Raw genomic sequence first — 21,760 nt, 5'->3', positions numbered from 1 at the left:
TTAACAAGTGTTCACCCTGCCACATTGGTATCATTGTTTTCAGTACAACCTCACCTATATGACCTGATTATTATTTTTTCATTTTGACTTACTGGATCAACATGTTGAACACAGAAACGCACAAAAAATTACAAAAAACACACAAAAAACCCATAAACAACACAATAAAATTACCAAAAACACACAAAAATTACAAAAAACACACATAAAAACACAAAAAACACATAAAAATGCAAAAAACACACAAAAATGACAAAAAAACACAAGAAAATTACAAAAAACACACATAAAAATGACACAAAAAATTACAAAAAAAACACACATAAAAACACAAAAATGGACAAAAAAATGCAAAAAAAACACACAAGAAAATTAGAAAAAACACAAAAACATTAAACACAGAAGATTGCATAAAAATGCATTGAAATGCTGAATGCACTCAGTACAACCTCACCTATATGACCTGATTATTATTTTTTCATTTTGACTTTCTGAATCAACATTTTGAACACAGAAACACACAAAAAATACGAAAAACACACAAAAAAACCCATAAAAAACACAATAAAATTACAAAAAACACACATAAAAACACACAAAAAATGCAAAAAACACACAAGAAAATTCCAAAAAACACACAAAAACATTAATCACAAATGTTTGCTTTAAAAATGCATTGAAATGCTGAATGCACACTGCAAAAACAGAAACACACAAAACAATACACAAAAAACCCATAAAAAACACAATAAAATTACAAAAACACACAAAAAACACACATAAAAATTACACCAAAAAGTACAAAAAAAGCACAAAAATTACAAAAACCACAAAAACACACAAAAAATGCAAAAAACATACAAGAAAATTACAAAAAAACACACAAAAACATTAAACACAAATGTTTGCTTTAAAAATGCATTGAAATGCTGAATGCACACTGCAAACACAGAAACACACAAAACAATACAAAAAACACACAAAAACCCCCAATAGAAAAACAAAATAAATATACAAAAGACACACAGAAAACACACAAAAAAACACATTAACAAAAATGACACAAAAAAATTACAAAAATTGCAAAAAGCACAAAAACACACAAAAAAAATGCAAAAAACACACAAAAAACCACACTAAAACATTAAACACAAAAGATTGCATTAAAAATGCATTGAAATGCTGAATGCACACTGCAAAATTCAAAAAAATCTCTGCAAAAACTTCAGTAAAATCATGTTAGACTTGGTCGAGGTAGTTTTAACCTTTGCTGAAAAAGAGTTGACGTGCTAAATGGGACATGGAAACTTAAACTAAAGTTAAAAAAAAGAAACTAAAGTTTTTTAATGGTTTTTTTTAACTAGCCAGCCAAATGGGTTATAGGTAGATAAGTGATATGACACTTATTTCTACATCTATTGATGATGTCATTTTTATGCTCAAAAATCATGATTTATTTGACCTTTGACCCCAAAAACATAGTTACTGCATGCTGGTTTTGCTGTAAAAGGTTCTAATCATGATGCAAAACCAGAGTGCAGTAACTATAATGTTGTTGTCTTCTTTCAGCTTTCATATTTAGTTTTCAGTGAATAAACATTTTCAAATTGATTTTGTTAGAAGTGTATTTAAGTGTTTAACAACTCTATTCTAAGATTTGTCTATTTTAGACTTAATATTACATTATATCTTAGTCTTAATATATTTTTATCTTACTTTTTTTACTTGAACACAATTTCCCTTTCAAACAAACTTATAATTTACATTATTTTATGTTTAAATGAGTATATATACACTCTTATGAACTTCACTGTAAAATAACAGTAAAATGGGACGCCAGTATTTAACTGTTATTTTACAGTCCATGTACTATAATTTAATTTAACAGTATATTATCTTATTTTGGATTACAGTTTATGACTGTAGAATAACGGTGGCTGTTGTGGTTATTTTACAGGGCATTTATCATAATTTATCAAACATTATAATACAGTTTAATGCTGTTAAATAACAGTTATCTATTGTTAATTGACCGATTTAACTGTTAATTTACATGTGAGGGATGAATATTTAACAGTATTTCACAATCATTTTAAAATACAGTAAGATACTATTGTAAATACACCATAAATACACAGCAATTTGATATCTAAAGCAAATGGTTTTGAGTTGGATTTTGTAGTTTCTGCAATTTTTATATGATTATTTCTCTGAAATAAAGAAAAAATTGAAATCTAAAACTTTGTCACAAGATAAAACAGACATCAAGGAGTTCATTTTTTTTTAGCTAAAACTAAAAAAATTCGACCAAAAATGTAGCGACTGTACACTGTAATAAATTATTCTGTAGTCATTTCATTTCACTAAATATATTTGATAAAATGTATTAAATATAAATGCGTCCTTGATTTTGAGGCAGTTGTTTAAGTAACTTTAATATACAAATGTTTGAGATAGAATCTACTTATTTTGATCATATTAAATATAATCTTTATGTGTATGTAATCCTAAATCAAGAGCATTTTGAATTAATCCAACACAATAGAATTAGTCTGTTTTTAATTAACACTTTAATTAACACCAAATTTGGCCCGCAGTGTAATTTTATTTGGCCCACGAGGAAATACCAAATTATTATATTATTATTGTACTATAAAAGCTGACCCGCCGGTATTATACGTCGCATGTACCGCTAATATTAGATTTATTATTGTTATTTTATTTTTAAATGTATTAACCTGTTGAAAAAGTTTATTTTGATATTTAAATCAGAAGGATGCAAATAGAAAAGAGGCATACGATTTTTTATTTATTTTTTATTTAATAAATTAATGACATTGATGTGTTTTTTATTTGAAATTTGTTTTTGCATGTCTGCACTATTTAGTTATATATTGTATGTTTATAAGCGTTGCTGGTTCCATATTTAATGTTAAAGCAAAACATGTTTGGTATATACTACTGGTCAAAAGTTTTAGAACTTTAGAACCAACTTTTCCAGAATTTAATTGAAAATGATGCAGTTTAATGTCTCAGTGTACTCTGAAATTAATGCACATTTGCAACATTTAAAATTCTTTATTGAGCATGATAGTGTTTTGAAAGTAAAAAAAAGATTCAAAATCACATTTTATGTTGGACTAAAGGACTAAAAAAAGACACAAAATGACCAAAAAAAGACACAAAATGACCAAAAAAAGACACAAAATGACCAAAAAAGACACCAAAAGACACAAAATGGCTTAAAAAAGACACAAAAAGACACAAAATGACCAAAAAAGACACCAAAAGACACAAAATGGCTAAAAAAGACACAAAATGGCTAAAAAAAGACACAAAATGCCAAAAAGACACAAAATGGCTAAAAAAAGACACAAAATGACCAAAAAAAGACACCAAAAGACACAAAATGGCTAAAAAAGACACAAAATGACCAAAAAGACACCAAAAGACACAAAATGGCTAAAAAAAAGACACAAAATGACAAAAAAAGACACAAAATGGCTAAAAAAAGACACAAAATGACCAAAAAGACACCAAAAGACACAAAATGGCTAAAAAAAAGACACAAAATGACAAAAAAAGACACAAAATGACTTAAAAAAAGACACAAAATGACCAAAAAAAGACACAAAATGACTTACAAAGACATGAAAAGAATTCAAAAATGGACAAAATAGCCCAAGACTCCATAGAGTTAAGTTGTTAACCCATTTCTTGTTCCCTGTAAAAAGGCCTACTTGTATAATTCTGAAATGTACATTATTTTCCAGTTTTGGTTAAGCTTACCTTTTTTTATTTACCTCTGGCAGTTCACCACTTACCTTTGGACCCTTTCAAGCTGTTCATTTGACTTGAACTGCTTGAATTTCAATAAAAAACTGGAAAAATTGGGGTGTTCTAAAACTTTTGACCGGTAGTGTATATTAAAAGGTTTATTTGTTCAATGTTGGCCCGCAATTTTATTCAAGTTTTAAATTTTGGCCCATTGTGTATTTGAGTTTGACACCCCTGTGTTAAGTTATTAACTCTTGGGCTATTTTGTCCATTTTTTAATTATTTTCATGTATTTGTAAGTAATTTTGTGTCTTTTTTTTTTGTCATTTTGTGTCTTTTTTTGGTCATTTTGTGTCTTTTTTTGGTCATTTTGTGTCTTTTTTTGGTCATTTTGTGTCTTTTTTGTCATTTTGTGTCTTTTTTGTCATTTTGTGACTTTTTTTGGTCATTTTGTGTCTTTTTTTGTCATTTTGTGTCTTTTTTTGTCATTTTGTGTCTTTTTTTGGTCATTTTGTGTCTTTTTTTAGTCCTTTAGTCCAACATAAAATATGATTTTGAATCTTTTTTTTACTTTCAAAACACTATCATGCTCAATAAAGAATTTTAAATGTTGCAAATGTGAGACATTAAACTGCATAATTTTCAATTAAATTCTGGAAAAGTTGGTGTGTTCTAAAACTTTTGACCAGTAGTGTATATTAAAAGGTTTATTTGTTCAATGCTGGCCCGCAATTTTAATTCTCAACTTGTAACATAGTTAGATTTAATAATTGATATGTGATAGTGTTTTGAAAGTAAAAAAAAGATTCAAAATGACAAAAAAAAGACACCAAAAGACACAAAATGGCTAAAAAAAGACACAAAATGACCAAAAAAGACACAAAATGACTAAAAAAAGACACCAAAAGACACAAAATGGCTAAAAAAAAAGACACAAAATGACAAAAAAAAGACACAAAATGACTAAAAAAAGACACCAAAAGACACAAAATGGCTAAAAAAAGACACAAAATGACCAAAAAAAGACACAAAATGGCTAAAAAAAGACACAAAATGACCAAAAAAGACACAAAATGACTAAAAAAAGACACCAAAAGACACAAAATGGCTAAAAAAAAAGACACAAAATGACAAAAAAAAGACACAAAATGACTAAAAAAAGACACCAAAAGACACAAAATGGCTAAAAAAAGACACAAAATGACCAAAAAAAGACACAAAATGGCTAAAAAAAGACACAAAATGACAAAAAAAAGACACAAAGTGACTAAAAAAAGACACAAAATGACTAAAAAAAGACACAGAATGGCTAAAAAAAGACACAAAATGACTAAAAAAAGACACAAATATACATTAAAATAATGAAATATACATTATTTTTCAGTTTTGGTTAAGCTTACCTTTTTTTTTTAACTTCTGGCAGAACTGCTTGAATTTCAATAAAAAACTAGAAAAATTGGGGTGTTCTAAAACTTTTGACCGATAGTGTATATTAAAAGGTTTATTTTTACATTTTACATTTTGCATTTTGGCCCATTGTGTATTTGAGTTTGACACCCCTGTGTTAAGTTATTAACTCAACTTTTAACATTAGTTAGATTTAATAAATAATATTACGTGCAATCTGTTGCCTCAATTGTATTGAGCAGCTATTGTTTGTTCTGTTTACAGTGCAGTTAAGACTTTGTAGGACAGAATATGATGATCTGCAGGTTAATAAATGATAAAATAAACAATAAAACGCCTTAGTCACAGAGTAAACATGCCTCTCCCTCCGCCCTGAGGAGGAGAGGATAAAAAGACCACACCTCTCCTGAGCAAAAACCGTTTTATTTCTCGTTGAAAGGAACTTGGTAGAATATTACAGCAGAACACACATGACTGAAACAGCTGCCATTTCACGTAACACAGTACAGGAAGAAGGATGTAGTTCAATCTCATGTGTAATATTATATATAGCATATTTATATCAATAGAAAAGAAAAAAAACTATTGCTCCCATGTGTTTATTTTTTATTTTATTTTTTTAATCATATGGCATTTCTCTGCTGTGTTGAAGTGGGTCAAAGTAAAATTCAACGAGAGGTTTACACACCAAAAAGGAAGTGGGGACGATGAAAAGGTGACATGCCCCAGAGCATTCTGGGAACTTTGTGGCTTTTTTTTTTTTTTTCAAACGTTTTTTTTTCTTACGGAAGCCCTGAACCGCAAGTGAAGAATTTTTTTTTGAGATGTTATCTTGTTATTTCGAGATCATATCTCGTAATTACGAGATAATGTCTCATTATTTCGAGATAATACACATATGTAAAAAAAAAAAAAAAGAATTAAAAAAAAAAAAATCTTCCAAAATTTTTTTTTCTTCAGATATTATCTCATTATTTCGAGATAATTATTATATATAATTTATTATTATTATATTATTATATAATTACGAGATAATAATATCTCGTAATTACGAGATAATATCTCATTATTTCGAGATAATACACATATGTAAAAAAAAAAATAATTTAAAAAAAAAAATTTTTTTTTTTACATAGGTGTGTTATCTCGAAAAAACGAGATATTATCTCGAAATAACGAGATATTATCTCGTAATTACGAGATATTATCTCGAAATAATGAGATAATATTTGAAGAAAAAAAAAATTTTGGAAGATTTTTTTTTTTTAATTCTTATTTATTTTTACATATGTGTATTATCTCGAAATAATGAGATATTATCTCGAAATAATGAGATATTATCTCGAAATTACGAGATATTATCTCGAAATAATGATAATATCTGAAGAAAAAAAATTTTGGAAGATTTTTTTTTTTTTAATTCTTATTTTTTTTTTTTTTACATATGTGTATTATCTCGAAATAACGAGATATTATCTTGAAATAACGAGATATGATCTCGAAATAACAAGATAACATCTCAAAAAAAAAATGTCTTCACTTGCGGTTCAGGGCTTCCGTATTTTCTATTAGGCTGAGAAGTAAACTTTTTTTTTTTTTCCATTGCAAGAAATAAAACTCGAAACCGCTCTCTCAAAAATGGATAAATACCATCATACAGCAATCAGAATATGCAAAAAAAAAAAGAAAAGAAAACAAAGGCAGCTCCGCGCAAGAGCACGCATGCAACAAAATTATCATATTTCTCTAAAAAGGAGCGCTAAAGACAAAATGTTGATGGTTGCAGGTTTATGTTTGCGTCGTTATGGCAACTGATGGAGAGCCAATCGGTGATTAAAGATGATAATAATAACACGGTGGAGTGAAACGAGGGACAACTGGATGTTATTATGTAAAGTGAACTGGAGTGCTGAGTGTTTTGCTGACAAACTACTTCAATGAAAGTCGTTTTTCTAGAAATTGCTATAACATACTTTGTTATCAATTTGTTGTACTCTTCTTAAATTTTCCTCTAAGGAACAAACAGAAATGTTAGGAAATAAAAGCAGGTATGAAATATCACCCTGGACATTTTGCATCCAAGTTTAGTGTTTTTAAATAAGCCACTTTAGGCAGCGTTATCTAATAAATGTCTCATATTTCTAAGACATATTTCAATATATCTCTTTTGAAAAATAATTCTATCTATACTTGATCTTTTTAGTAAGTAAATCTCTTTCCAGTATATTTTTTTTCTTTTCTTTTTTTCTCTTTTACGCACCCTAAATAAGTCGACAAGGTAAATTCCCCCTTGAGACCGCATACGAGTCAATGACGAGATCGAACAGTGTCAGGTGGTGTAACCAGTAGTTTTTTCCCCATTAAAAATCTGATTATATAGGGAAATAAATACAATCCACGTTTACATTGCAACACTATAATATATAACAAATTTTTACATAATTTGTCAAAACTTTTGGAAAAAAACGGTTGTTTTTAGAACAGAAGTTCTGCTCAATATTGACGAAATGTGTAAATGTAGAAAAAAAAATTCACTTGATGTTTTTTAAAATTAGGTAATTATATTTTTAAGTCCATTTAACTCTTTATCGGGCGAAGAACTATATTTGGTAACTTCAGGTAATATTTCGAGAAAAAAGTTGCAAATTTACTAGATTAAAGCGGCAAATTTACACAAAAAAAAGTCGCAGATTTAAGAGATTTAAAGTGGCAAATCTGTGCGAAAAAAGTCGCAGATTTCCGAGAAAAAAGTGGGAAAAAAACAACTTTTTTCTCCCAGATTCACCACTTTAAATCTCATAAATCTGCACATTTTATTCTCATAGATTTGCCACTTTAATCTCATAAACTTTTTCTCAAAATATGACCCCCCTCCCCTGGGTCCATATGTTTTTTACATATTTGGCTGTATTTAATATCCTCCAATATTCTCTAGGGTTGAAATTTGGAATTTGCAAGTATTTCAATGAGTGTCCTATTAAGGGATAAATACAGTGTAATACAGGTGGATGAAGAATTTAATATTTACCGTTTTATTTTCCTGGTTACACCATGTGACATGTTGCCGATCCTGATCCGTCACCGACCCGTTCAGCTCAATAGAAGCCCGGCAATATTAAGCTTTTAACTCGGAAAAAACAGTGACCAGTGCTGGAGGCCTGAGCCCGACGCTGTGCCCCCTTTGACTAAAAAAAAAAAAAAAAGCCAAAGGGGGCAATGCAAGTGGGCAACTGTGCATCATATGAGCAACATCAGTTGCCACAGACGTGTGTGTCGACCTCTGGAGGATGATGACGATGCAACAGGCACAGGTAATGCTGATAAAACCCCCGGAAACAGAGATTGGACGAGGCAGCCCTGAGACAAAACCAGCCAGGTGATCAGCTGTCAGAGCAGAGGGGGTAGTTAGCACCTGAGGGGGAGGGGCCCAGGAGGGGGAGGGGTGTTTGGGTATGTGGGGGGGAGGGGGGTAACAGGTTGTTTGGACTCATTTGGATCGGTCAGAGAATCCAAATGAGTCGTGTGCTTGTAACAGATGTTTGGGACCTCGCTGGGCCGAGTGGGTTTGGGGTCCTGAGATGCCAAGAATGCCCCCTTTAGCTGAGACCACCTGGAGCTGAGACCACCTGTAGCACCTCTGGTGTTGTGGGTCTGTCTGTCTGGGCACGCCGTTCCTTACACGTCTGGTTGTTTTTTTCTTCTTTTTTTTTTAGACAAAAACACGGCCATGGTGAGTGATGCTGCACCTGCTGGTATGATGATGTCACACCTTCCTCATGATCATCACAGACTGGAGGACAGGTGAGCGCCAGGTGAGCTTTTACCTCCGATATCAAGCAGGAAGTGGGTCAGTAGGGAACCTATCGGTGCATCTTGTCAAACTTAATTTGCTGGGCTACATGTGAGGTTATCAAATAGAAAATCAATATATATATATATATATATATAGATATATATTTTAATTTATATATATATCAATGGGGAATCTCATACAGGAGCTGATTGCTGCAGTCTGTTTATAACTAGAACATCCACCTATTTTAGGACATGATTCTCTTATATAGCGTCACACTGGTAAAATAATCGCCTCAGTCATTTTTTGTCAAAATTGTTTTTTGTTTTTTTTGCCACCTACACTGTAAAACCCAACTTGTTGCTTCAACTTAAATATTTGAGTGTCCGTTATGTCAAGACAACAAAGTTAACTCAAATGAATCTCGCTATTTGACTCAATATTTTAAGTTAAAACGACTTTTTGCACAAATCTTTGTTGTACTAAAAAGGAGAAAATAGTTATGATAACAAATAAGCAACATTGGGTTTTACAGCGTATGGTAAAATCTCCTCCTTCCTCAGTTGATCACATCATGTGATTTCACCCCTTTAACATAATGTGTGTGACTTAAGCAGATTTATTATGCCTAAGTCAGAATAAAATGTGACTTAGGGCATTTTTTTTGAACATGCAAGATTTGGTAACACTTTATTTTGAAGGTGTCTACATAAGAGTGACATGAGCGTGTCATAAACATGACATGGGATGTGTCATGAACATTAATGACACTTTGAAGTAGCATTAATGCTCATAATACTTGTCATGTCATGTTTATGACAGGCTTCAAAATAACGTGTTACCATATCTTGCATGTTCAAAAATATTGCCTAAGTCATTTAAGTTACATAATTTACACACAGTGTTACATCTTTTTAGAGTGAAATGATCAATAAATGTCATATGTTACACCAGGGATGGGCAACTGGAGGCCCGGGGGCCACATACGGCCCTCACCCTCACTTGAAGTGGCCCTCAGTACAACTACATGCATTTGAGCATGAAATCTTAAAAGTGCAGTGTAAAAATGCACAAAATTACTTCTTGCAATTAATGTTGTTCTGCTTTTTTTGCATTAAAAAAAAACAAAGAAACACAGTAAGTTATTTTTTTCCTTGCTTCAAACCTTTTGTATTCCTATTTATACTGTTAAACATGCATTTGAGCATGAAATATGTTAAGTTAATGCACTGTAAACATATTTAAAATTACAGTTTCATCATATTTGATTAAGTGCATGGTCCAGCATTTAAGTTGCCCATCTCTGAGTTACACTTTGTGAAGTTTTTCCTGCAAAACTTGAAAAAATGAGGCGATTATTTTAACAGGGTGACGGTATATAGATGTAAATAGATATATATTTAAATTGATATATATCAACGGGGAATCTCATACAGGAGCTGACTGCTGCAGTCCATTATAACTATTTAACATCCAGCTAAACTTTAGGACATGATTCTCTTATATAGACAGGTATTTCTCAGTCAAAAAGATACTTTTTTTTGTAATTTTTACTCCGTAGTTGTAGCTTTTTAAAGTTGGATTCGTCATGCACAGAATAGTGGCTCCTCTTCCTCTCTCTGGCTGCTTGCATCATGTTGTCAGCTCTTCATCACAACTTATAGCCTCCTCCTCCTCTTCATCAATCGTCGTCCACGTCCTCCCCCTCCGACTCCTCTCCGGTTCTCCTCTCGTACATCTTGTCCCGGTGCCGCTCCTGGATCTCCTTCATCTCCTCTGCGTACCTGCTGAAGGCTCCTCCGAACTTGCCCCAGGCCTTGAGGGGGATGGTGATAGAGTTCCTGTAGCTGGGCTTCACCTCGCTCACCCGCAAGAAGACCCCGTACTTGTTGGAGCCCACGTCGAAGAAGAACCTCTTGGAGTCCACCATGATGGAGGTTCCCTCCGGGAGCTCCCCGCTGAAGCCCCCGGCTCCTCCTGCTCCTCCCCCGGCCAGCTCCTCCTCATCTCCCCCGTAGTCGTCTATCAACTTGGCCAAGGCGTCGCGGAACTCTATCAAGCCCTGAGCCGGGAGCGCGATGGTCTGTCCGGCCTGCAGGCCCGCCCCGGGGATGCCCCCCACGCCGACTCCGAACCCGGGGCCCCGGTTGACGGTCTGCCTGATGCGCAGGAACCTCCCCCGCTGGTTCTCCTTCAGGTCCAGGTAGTATTTGCGGTTCTCCCGCACCAGGAACTCGCTCTTCAAGGCCCGTCGAGGCCCGCTGTCCTCCCCCCCGGAGGACTGGGCGATCTGCTCCGGGGTGCTGGGCCCCAGCTGGGCGTAGTGCTCTATGAAGTCCCCCAGGTAGTCCCGGAACTCCGCGGCCACCGACATGGAGAGGGTGAGCCGGCTCTTGGAGCCGCCGGCGCCCACCTCGGCGATCTTAATGAACCGGCCTTTGGCGTTCTGCTTCACGTCCAGATAGAAGCGTTTGTTCTGGATGTCGAGCCGCTTCGACGCCAGCTCCTGGGTCTCCGCTTCCCGCTGGTAGTGCTGGAACCCGCCGCCTCCTCCTCCACCTCCTCCTCCTCCTCCTCCGCTGCTGCTGCCTCCTCCGCCGCGCTCGCTGCCACTGTCCCCATCCGCCATCTTGGCCACCAGCAGCCCGTCTCTCTGCGTATCTTTGACCCCCGCCCCCCCCCGCTGCTGCTTCGGAGGAAACCGGAAGCTGGTTGCTGGGCTCTGATTGGCTCCTGCCGCTGTCCATCACAACATCAGATAGCGGGCTCGTGTTCCCATTCGCCAAATGGCCTGTCTGTCATGAGAGCGTCACCGCCCTTCTGTATGACATTCAAGTACACAAAATAACTAAAAAAGACACAAACTGACCCAAAAAAAGACACACAATGACACAAAAAAGACACAAAATGACTAAAAAAAGACACAAAATGACCAAAAAAAAAACCCCACCACAAAAGACACAAAATAACAAGAAAAAGACAAAGAATGACAAAAAAGACAATAAAAGACAAAAAATAACTAAAAAAAGACACAAAATGACCAAAAAAAGACACAAAATGACTAAAAAAGACACAAAATGACAAAAAAAAACCCACCACAAAAGACACAAAATAACAAGAAAAAGACAAAGAATGACAAAAAACACAATAAAAGACACAAAATTACCCAAAAAAAAAGACACAACAAAAGACACAAAATTACCAAAAAAGACACAACAAAAGACACAAAATAACTAAAAAAGACACAAAAAGACCAAAACAGACACAAAAAGACAAAAAAATGACACAACAAAATGACCAAAATTGTTACACTAAACACACAAGACACAAGTACATATAGTATTTACAGTCATGACGGCTCTGTGCTGTCCAACGGACGACAGAGATATTAACTGTTGCTACAATCAAGTTTACAAAGCAGTCGGTACAAAACTATTTGTATGTGAAGACGTTATGAATGTTCTTGTATTGAAATCTAATAGTTAATTCCAGCAACGTCCTCCTGATTATGTATTTTGAACATTTTTGGGATGATGCCCAAGAAGGACACTCGGTCACAAAACAACTAAAAAAGACACAACAAAAGACACAAAATTACCAAAAAAAAAAATACACAAAATTACCAAAAGTGTTACACTAAACACACAAGACACAAATAAAATAGAGTCCCACTAGAATAAAAACCAGAGTTGATGACAGGATGACACACAATCACAAGATCACATTTATGTTGGTTTGTCTTTGTTTCTTTATTGTTCAAAATGTTGATCCAGTAAGTCAGAATAAATCATCAATAATTATTTAAAAAAAAGACACAAAATGACTTGAAAAAGACAGAATGACCAGGAAAAGACACAAAAAACTAAAAAAGGCACAAAATGACCAAAAAGACACAAATAACTAAAAATAAGACACAAAATAACAAAAAAAAATACACAAAATGACAAAAAAAGACACAAAAAAGACAACAAAAGACACAAAATGCCCAAAATTGTTACGCTAAACACACCAGGCCCGAGTACATATATTATAGTATTTACAGTCATAACGGCTCTGCGCTGTCTAACGGACGACAGAAAATTATTTACTGTTGCTACAATCACTTTTAAAAGCAGTCGGTACAAAACTATTTGCTGGTTTCTGAGCTCTGATTGGTCCCTACCGCTGTCTATCACAACATCAGATAGCGGGCTCGTGTTCCCATTCGCCAAATCGCCTGTCTGTCACAAAAACGTCACCGCCCTTCTGTATGACATTCAAGTGCATATAGTATTTACAGTCATAACGGCTCTGTGCTGTCCAACGGTCGACAGAGATACTAACTGTTGCTACAATCACGTTTACAAAGCAGTCGGTACAAACCTATTAGTATGTGAAAACGTTATGAGTGTCCTTGTATGGAAATCTAATAGTTAATTCCAACTAAATCCTCCTGATTTTGTATTTTGTACATTTTTGGGATGATGCCCCTGAAGGACACACTCACTAAAAGTCCCGCCTACTTGTTGGTTCCGTGCGCAAAAAAAAAAGAAGCCAGGCACGATGATCCTGGTGTGGGGGATGGGTGACTGTTGTGCAAACCGCTCCACGATTGGTCGAAACTGGGATTCGAAGTAGCAAACCGCACTCTGATTGGCTGCCCGGGCTCCCACGAGGGGTCGCATGCAAACGATTATCGAAGGGGGTTTATTGTTTCTTTGGTTTCGGAGCCGAAATTATTTGCTATCGACTTCAGCTCCACAATCACATAAGGAGACGGAAAAATGGTATGTGCGCTTGGTTTAATGCTCCATGCTTCACTGTGGGTGTCGGTGCATTTGTCCTGTAATTAATGTGCAGCTGTAGAAAGTGCTGTTTTGTGTTTAAAGTGAGTAAATCCGAGCAGAAAGGTGTGAGGTTATAAAAGCTAAATAAAGAGCTAACTGGACTAGCATTATCATTAGCCCGAGAAGTCCCAAGTTTTGTTGGCATTTTTCGTTAAATGTGACATTATTAAACCGTGTGTGTGATAGTTCGTGAGTCTATCAATCTAAGACACACACTTGGATTCATAGCAAGATGTTTTTTTACTCTTTTTAGCTGTTAGTAGTTGGATATAATAAGTCTTTCAGAATAAGCGTGTAAAAGGGCGAAAATAGTCTTTATTTCACTGTTTGGGTTCAATGCGCCTAGGCCACTCTGCGGAGGGGATTCTTTTCTTTTTCTGTCCAAATTGATGAATGAGAAGTTTAAAAGTGTGGTGGTGTTAAAGCGGCGGTGTGTTGTGTGTTTGTGGCGGGTCACAGGCAGCTTCCTGTCGGCTACTAGTCCTGATTCTACCGGCCTGGCTCTGTGGAAGGCTCCCAGCTTTAATCAGAATATGTCTGGATTATGTACATGTTATATTATATTATGTTGGCTCTGGTAAAAGAAAAAGACACAAAATAACTATATAAAATGTGTGTTATTTGGTTGGCGGGAAGTTTAACCGGGCGTCTAAAGAGACGTTACCTACTGAGGCGCTAATACGGAGAGCTGAGGGTTAAACAGGGTTAGGAGCTTTAGTTTACACTAAACCTCAAGAAACAGATCAAATACAGTCACACTAAAAATGACCAAGAAGATTAAAAAAAATTCTTAAAAAAAGACACAAAATGACTTAAAACACACTAAATGATCAAAAAAGACACAAAATGACCGAAAAAAGACACAAAATGACTAGAAAAGATACAAAATAACCAAAAAAAGACACAAAATAACCAAAAAAAGACACAAAATGACCGAAAAAAGACACAAAAGACAAAAAAAGACACAAAATGACCAAAAAAGACACAAAATGACTATAAAAGACACAAAATGACCAAAAAAGGACACAAAATGACTAAAAAAGACACAAAATGACCGAAAAAAGACACAAAATGATCAAAAAAGACACAAAATGACCGAAAAAAGACACAAAATGACTAGAAAAGATACAAAATAACCAAAAAAAAAGACACAAAAGACCAAAAAAGACACAAAATGACCAAAAAAGGACACAAAATGACTAAAAAAGGCACAAAATGACCGAAAAAAGACACAAAATGATCAAAAAAGACACAAAATTACAAAAAAGACACAATAACTAAAAAAAGACGCAACAAACGACACAAAATGGCCAAAAAAGACACAGAAGACACATTTACATTTAGCTGATGCTTTTATGCAAAGCAACTTGCAGGAAGAATAAAAGCAAACAATCAGGGTATAGTGCAATAAGAGCTATTAGTGCATCAATAAGTGCTAGTGACAATTCTTTAAGGGTTAAACAGGGTTAGGAGTTTTAGTTTACACTAAACCTCAAGAAACAAACCAAATACAGTCACACTAAAAATGACCAAAAAGATAAAAAAAATTCTTAAAAAAAGACACAAAATGACTAAAAACACACTAAATGATCAAAAAAGACACAAAATTACAAAAAAGACCCAATAACTAAAAAAGACACAACAAAAGACACATAATGGCCAAAAAAGACACATTTACATTTAGCTGATGCTTTTATCCAAAGCAACTTACAGGAAGAATAAAAGCAAACAATCAAGGTCTAGTACAATAAGAGCTATTACTGCATCAATAAGTGCTAGTGACAATTCTTTAAGGGGTAGAATTATCATGTCACACAAGACACACAATGAGAAGATAAAAAGACACAACAAATGACACAAAATGTTAAGTGTAGCTACTTTATTAGCTCAACTGTTGGTTAGCTGTTAGTAGTTGGATTTAATAAGTCTTTCAAAATAAACCTGTAAAAGGGCGAAAAATAGTGTTTAACTGTTTGGATTCAATGTGCCTAGGCCACTCTGTGAAGGTGATTTTTTTCTTTTTAGGGTCAAATTGATGAATGAAAACTTTAAAAGTCAGGTGGTGTTAAAGCGGCGGTCTGTTGTGTGTTTGTGGCGGGTCACAGGCAGCAACAGAGTATGTCTGGATTATGTATATATTATATTACGTTAGCTCTGGTAAAAGAAAGACACAAAATAACAAAAAAAAAGACACAAAATAACTAAAAAAGACACAACAAAATGACCAAAAAAGAGACAAAATGACCAATTGTTACGCTAAACACACAAGACACAAATAAAATAGTCAGACTTGAATAAAAACCACCACCATAAAATCCCCTGACATAATATATCATCTATCAAGGTAGAGATGTATTAAATTCTCAGTAGTTCAGTCATTTAAAGGCACCCTCACAAACACAAGTTACATTGTGATTGTTTGAATCTGAGGCCTTCTCATTTGTTTAATTTCCTTACAATTTCACAACTTCCTTCATTTTTGTAAAACAAAACTCATTGTCCTCTTATTTAACAATGTGATCTCCTGTAGTAATGTTTTTTTGTCATGCAGTTGCATTTTTTGAACAAAATTCAAACTCCAGTCTGGGACCTCACCCATTTCTGCCTCAAGACACAACATGACTAAAAAAGACACAAAATGACCATAAAAAACACACAACAAAAGACATAAAATGACCAACAAAAAAAGGACACAAAATTAGAATAATAAATGACAAAAAAAACAACACAGAAGACACAAAATGGCTAAAAAGACACAAAATGACCAAAAAAAAGACAAAATAACTAAAAAAAGATACAACAAAAGGACCAAAAAAAGACACAACAAAAGACACAAAATGACTAAAAAAAACTAGACCCTAACCCTAGAAAGGGCCACAGGGCCTACTGCCGGTGTGTGTACACTATGATGAGATTCTTCAGAGATTTATAACAATTAATACTAGTAATGTTATGATGCTATATTATATACACGTCCACCTTAAGGTCAGCGGTTCGATCCTCGGACCCAGCTCTCACAGTCAAAGTGTCCTGTGCAAAATACTGAACCGATATTAGGTGTTCAGTATGCCGTTTCAATACTACTCCGATCAGTATTGACAAATTCTGCTCAGATCAATAGTGTATCTGTAACTGTACTCATTACCTGTGTTGTGTGTGTGTGTGCATGGTTGTGTTTGACAGAGACTTGATATTTTTGTATGGGGGTCAGGGGTCAGCAGTAGATTAACTGTGCCTCTGGCCTGAGGCTCTGAGGTTACCACGGCAACTTCAGGAGGTTGTCAATGACGACAGAGGCAACCCAGGCAGAGACCCACAGAAACATTGAGGAAAAAGAGTTTTTTCCTCCTGCGCTCGTCTCACATTTGGACTTATTCTGACCAAACGGTAGCTCCTATCAGAAAGAAACCCAGACTGTGAGCGTCACAAGGACTTCCTGAACGCGTTGATATGATTTTGGTGTTTTTACAGTAAATATTTTACAGACGCGCAAATTTAAAACAGGGGTCCGTTCTGCCTCTCTCAGAACATCTTTGTATTACAGTCAGAGGAGCAGAGAGACGTGGCCGCACTTGGAGGCTGCCCATTTAAATTCCATATGTCGCTCAGAGTTTTTGAGCACATTGTGAGGGACATAACAAGTTTGTCTACAAATTTGAAGGAAAAAAAAATGTGTATATAGTGTAAATTGTGACCAGGAGGAGTGTGGAAAGAGAAACGTTTCAGACCACTTCTCCCACTCTGACTGATGATGTCACACACTGTGACACGAACATTCCGTGCAATACACACCCATTATAATCTCAGAATTTCTCCAAAAATGATCATGGTCATTGAACAGGGATTGATAAAAAACGATATGACCTATCGAAACGTGGATTAATACACCGATACACAAGACTTGTGTCTACTGTTTAAAGTTTAAATGGAGTCTCTAGGTGAAATTATGCCGGAGAAGTAGACGTGTAAAAATCTCCAATTATTGTTCTTTTTCGCTCATTTTTTTCCTGCCGTCCCATTCATTTCAATACAAAATTCTGTGCAGTTTTTCGCCAATTACGTTGCAAAAAATTCATATTCCGTAGAGAAAAGAAATGGCACACCGATCCCGATCAAACCGCACGTTTTGATATATAATTACGAGTAGCGGGACGAAATTGTGTCCGGAAGAGGAAGAATAAAAATGTTTTGCCCCGTGTCCCTAATCACTAAAAAAGACACAAAATGACCAAGAAACCCTCAGAAGAAAGAGTTTTGCATCAGTTTTCCTACTTTCTACTCTGATTTCATGCCCTCCTTTTGTCTCCTGTTGATTAAATTGTCCTTATTTCACCCTGCAGGCTGGCGGCAAGGCAGGAAAAGACAGCGGCAAAGCCAAGGCGAAGGCCGTGTCTCGCTCCCAGAGGGCTGGGCTGCAGGTAAATATCTCTCACATCTCTCAATGTCTGTTTGTGGCATAACTGTATTGGCCGTGTGCCCTTCACCATTTGCTTGATTGAAACCACTGTTTCCTGTCAGTTCCCAGTGGGTCGTATCCACAGGCACTTGAAGACTCGTACAACCAGCCACGGACGTGTAGGAGCCACAGCAGCTGTGTACAGTGCAGCTATCCTCGAGTACCTCACTGCTGAAGTAAGCTTTATTAACCTTTAACCCCCTTTTCTATCCATCTAGTTATTGGAAAACATGTTTTTACAAAAAAATACAGACCGCATTCTCATACATTGGTAAAAATATTAGTATACTAGCATTTTTCATTTTGTTAAAAATGGAATTGATTGTGATAGTCATGATTTCCACATATTTATTCTATATAATTACCATATTTACTTGGAAATCATCTCAGAAAGTAATAAAAACTATATACTTAATTAATTATTTCAGCATATTTATGATGGAATAGCATTAAATGTTTAATATTTACAGCAATGAAAGATCAGAAGTTATGATTTCATAGCACATAGTTCATTATAGTGACATTAGCTTAATACCGCTAAGCTAACCATAAAGGGTCAAATCAACCAAGATAGTTTTTTAAAAATGATTATACATTCATTACAGTTTTTTTGTGGAATCATTTAACATTCTGTTCAGTAAGGCGTCTGACAGTATGAAATGTCAAAAAAAATGTACCTACCTTTCAAAATTTCACCCAAAAACAGAACGATTGTCTGCAGTGATTTTCTTGTTTCTGATTTCCTGGTTGGAGGCGGGACTAAGAGGCTATTATTATTATTATTATTATTATTATTATTATTATACATATTTTACTATTTAAAGACACAGTGACAGCTGGCAGATGTTTTTAGAAAAACAAACCTCAGCCAAGTGGTAGAGATGCTCAATCAGGTGGATTTCAGTTAAACACTTCTTTTATTGAGATATGGTTACTTAACCCTTTTAGGCCTAAAACACCTGGAAAAAATGCCTGGAAAACCTGTGGGCAATTTTTAACATAAGCCCCTAAAAGAAGTTAAAAAAACTTCCTGGAAATTCAAAAATGTCAACACCTACTAAATAATATATTTTTCAGCCTCTGTAGCAGAAAGAAATTAAATTCAAAAAGTATTTGAGAGCTTATAGCTGTTATATCTGAGCTCCCTCTGCTATAGTCGTCTTCCACCATGATTTCAGTTCTGTAAAAGTCCCATGATGCATTGCGGCACTCCCACATGTATTCTGATGCATTTCATTGGCCAAGAGACCGAAAATAGGTGGAAAAAATACTACAAAACAACGTATCCCCTTTCCCGGTTTTAATGGTAAAAATGTGGTAATGCTTTCCCGCCTTAAATGGGTTAAAATGTGCTCTAGCATGTGGTTGAGCAGGCAGTTAAAGGGTTAATCTTTTGTGCATGTTTCTGTCTGCTGTGTGCATTAATGTCTGTGGTGGTTTGTGTGTGCAGGTACTAGAGTTGGCGGGTAATGCCTCCAAAGACTTGAAGGTGAAGCGTATCACTCCCCGTCACTTGCAGCTGGCCATCCGTGGTGACGAGGAGTTGGACTCCCTTATTAAGGCAACAATTGCTGGAGGAGGTGAGTCTAGCAAAGATAACATTAGGCTTCAACTAACGATTAATCTGTTTATTATTTAAACCATTAATCGGTTAGTTGTTTGGTCAATAAAATGATGAAAAATATCAATGTGTGTCCCAAACCACAAGATGACGTCCTCAAATCTCTTGTTTAAGAGATATTCAGTTTATTGTCATAAAGGAACAAAGAAACTAGGGATGGGCATCGATTTTAGAATATTCAAATAGTCATTAAATCATAAAAAATCGAATAGTTCATATCTGGAAGAAAAAAAAGTGGTATTACTGGTGCCTTCCTCACGGGGGCAGCGTAGCATTTGATGATACAGTGTGGCAGCGAGATGCCAAACTGTAGAAGAAGAAACAAACTGTAGAAGAAGAAAGGAACGGAGGAGAGGGTTTTCCACGGTGGGACGAGTTATATTAGCCCCCAGAGGGATTTAGAGACTCTGGAGGTTACGTTTGGTTTTTCTCCGTCGCTAACTGTGCACAACGTCAGCAGCTGAAAGCAGCATGGCTAATTATGCACAGAGTCTCCGCTGATCATAAACATTGTGATCGTGAATTAACCGGCATCACTAACTTTGCACAGAGTGTCTGGTGCTTGTTGTAAACAAACAGAGATCGATAAGTGAACACCTCCTGCAGCAGCAGCACATACACACTGTACTGCTACAGAGCTAACTGTTAGCCTGTTAGCACATACACACTGTACTGCTACAGAGCTAACTGTTAGCCTGTTAGCACATACACACTGTACTGCTACAGAGCTAACTGTTAGCCTGTTAGCACATACACACTGTACTGATACAGAGCTAACTGTTAGCCAGTTAGCACATACACACTGTACTGATACAGAGCTAACTGTTAGCCTGTTAGCACATACACACTGTACTGCTACAGAGCTAACTGTTAGCCTGTTAGCACATACACACTGTACTGCTACAGAGTAGCAGTTGTATTATCAAATATTCAAATATTAATCGATTAGTACCTGTAGTTTAGCAGTGTGCTCTGCTAAATCTATGCTACCCAATCCTCTAATGTCACTGATGTTTTGTTGTTGTTGTTGTTGTTCAGGTGTCATTCCCCACATCCACAAATCCCTCATTGGGAAGAAGGGCCAGCAGAAGACTGCATAGACGCCACGGGGACCAGAATTTTCGGGGCTTGGGCTTTGATCGGACCAGGAGTTCACATTTGTTCTTTTTTATTATTAATATTATAGCAACGAAGATTGATTGTTAGGATTTGTTTTGTAATATTTCTTATCCCATAACTAGAAAAGTACAAAAAAACCCTTAACGACAAAAAAAAAAAAAAAACCCAACCTTTGTATGTTATTGTAGAACGTTTGACTGGGGAGTTCATTATTATTTCAAATGGTGACCGTGGATTTGTTTGATTGGCCTGGGACTCTGTAATGTTTTATACTGAAAAAAAAATGTTAAAACCGTTTTTTATATAAAAAAAAAAAAACTTGTGTTGTGGTTATTTTCTTGAAGTTAGAATATTTACTATAATACAAGTTTTTAAGGAGTTTTTTTGGTCCACTAATAAGGTAAAAACAGCTAAATGTGACATGGTGCTTTTTCCCTTTTTGACGTACTGTACTATTTTGAACTGCACACAGATAGTGATGTATTAAAAGTTGATTTTTTTTACATCGAAATGAAAACTCATCTGCTACAGTGTTTTGTGTTTATAGTACTTTAAGAAATGTGTTTACCTTGAAAAACCTAGTGATGAAGCAGTTTTTGCCTCATTATGAAGCACATATCTGTCACTCACTACTTTACATGTGGGAGACATGGCTTACTTTAAAAATGTATCATCCTTACCTAAATGTATGCACAAACTGAACTGTCCCGACCTTAAGTCCATTGAGTTTTTTTTTTTAGTAAAGAAGTCAGAGTTTTTAA

General features: G+C 35.3%; 2 protein-coding genes across 2 annotated transcripts; one reads left to right on the top strand and one right to left on the bottom strand.

The window, feature by feature from the left end:
* Positions 1-9,646: 9,646 nt before the first annotated feature.
* LOC131974556 (transcriptional activator protein Pur-beta) lies at positions 9,647-11,668 on the bottom strand. The gene has a single exon (XM_059336912.1). It carries the CDS (start codon positions 11,604-11,606, stop codon positions 10,659-10,661), a length of 948 nt encoding a protein of 315 aa, XP_059192895.1. The 5' UTR covers positions 11,607-11,668; the 3' UTR covers positions 9,647-10,658.
* A 1,997-nt stretch (positions 11,669-13,665) lies between these two features.
* On the top strand, positions 13,666-21,321 carry LOC131974558 (histone H2A.V). The gene is made up of 5 exons (XM_059336915.1): positions 13,666-13,743; positions 18,144-18,221; positions 18,322-18,435; positions 19,710-19,839; positions 20,919-21,321. The coding sequence occupies exons 1-5, from the start codon at positions 13,741-13,743 to the stop codon at positions 20,978-20,980; spliced, it is 387 nt and encodes a 128-aa protein (XP_059192898.1). The 5' UTR covers positions 13,666-13,740; the 3' UTR covers positions 20,981-21,321.
* The last annotated feature ends 439 nt before the right edge of the window (positions 21,322-21,760 follow it).

The sequence above is a fragment of the Centropristis striata genome, chromosome 7 (genome assembly GCF_030273125.1).
Source record: "Centropristis striata isolate RG_2023a ecotype Rhode Island chromosome 7, C.striata_1.0, whole genome shotgun sequence".
Lineage (NCBI taxonomy): Eukaryota > Metazoa > Chordata > Actinopteri > Perciformes > Serranidae > Centropristis > Centropristis striata.
The sequence above is the reverse complement of the archived record's forward strand: the minus strand, read 5'-3'. Positions and strand labels throughout refer to the sequence as shown.

What these genes read in the sequence shown, in the direction of transcription:
- LOC131974556 (XM_059336912.1), bottom strand. Translation starts at nt 11,606, where the DNA reads ATGGCGGATGGGGACAGTGGCAGCGAGCGCGGCGGAGGAGGCAGCAGC.
- LOC131974558 (XM_059336915.1), top strand. An exon ending in CCCAGAGGGCTGGGCTGCAG is followed by an intron (nt 18,222 to 18,321) that starts GTAAATATCTCT and finishes GTTTCCTGTCAG; the next exon opens with TTCCCAGTGGGTCGTATCCA. An exon ending in TCGAGTACCTCACTGCTGAA is followed by an intron (nt 18,436 to 19,709) that starts GTAAGCTTTATT and finishes TTGTGTGTGCAG; the next exon opens with GTACTAGAGTTGGCGGGTAA.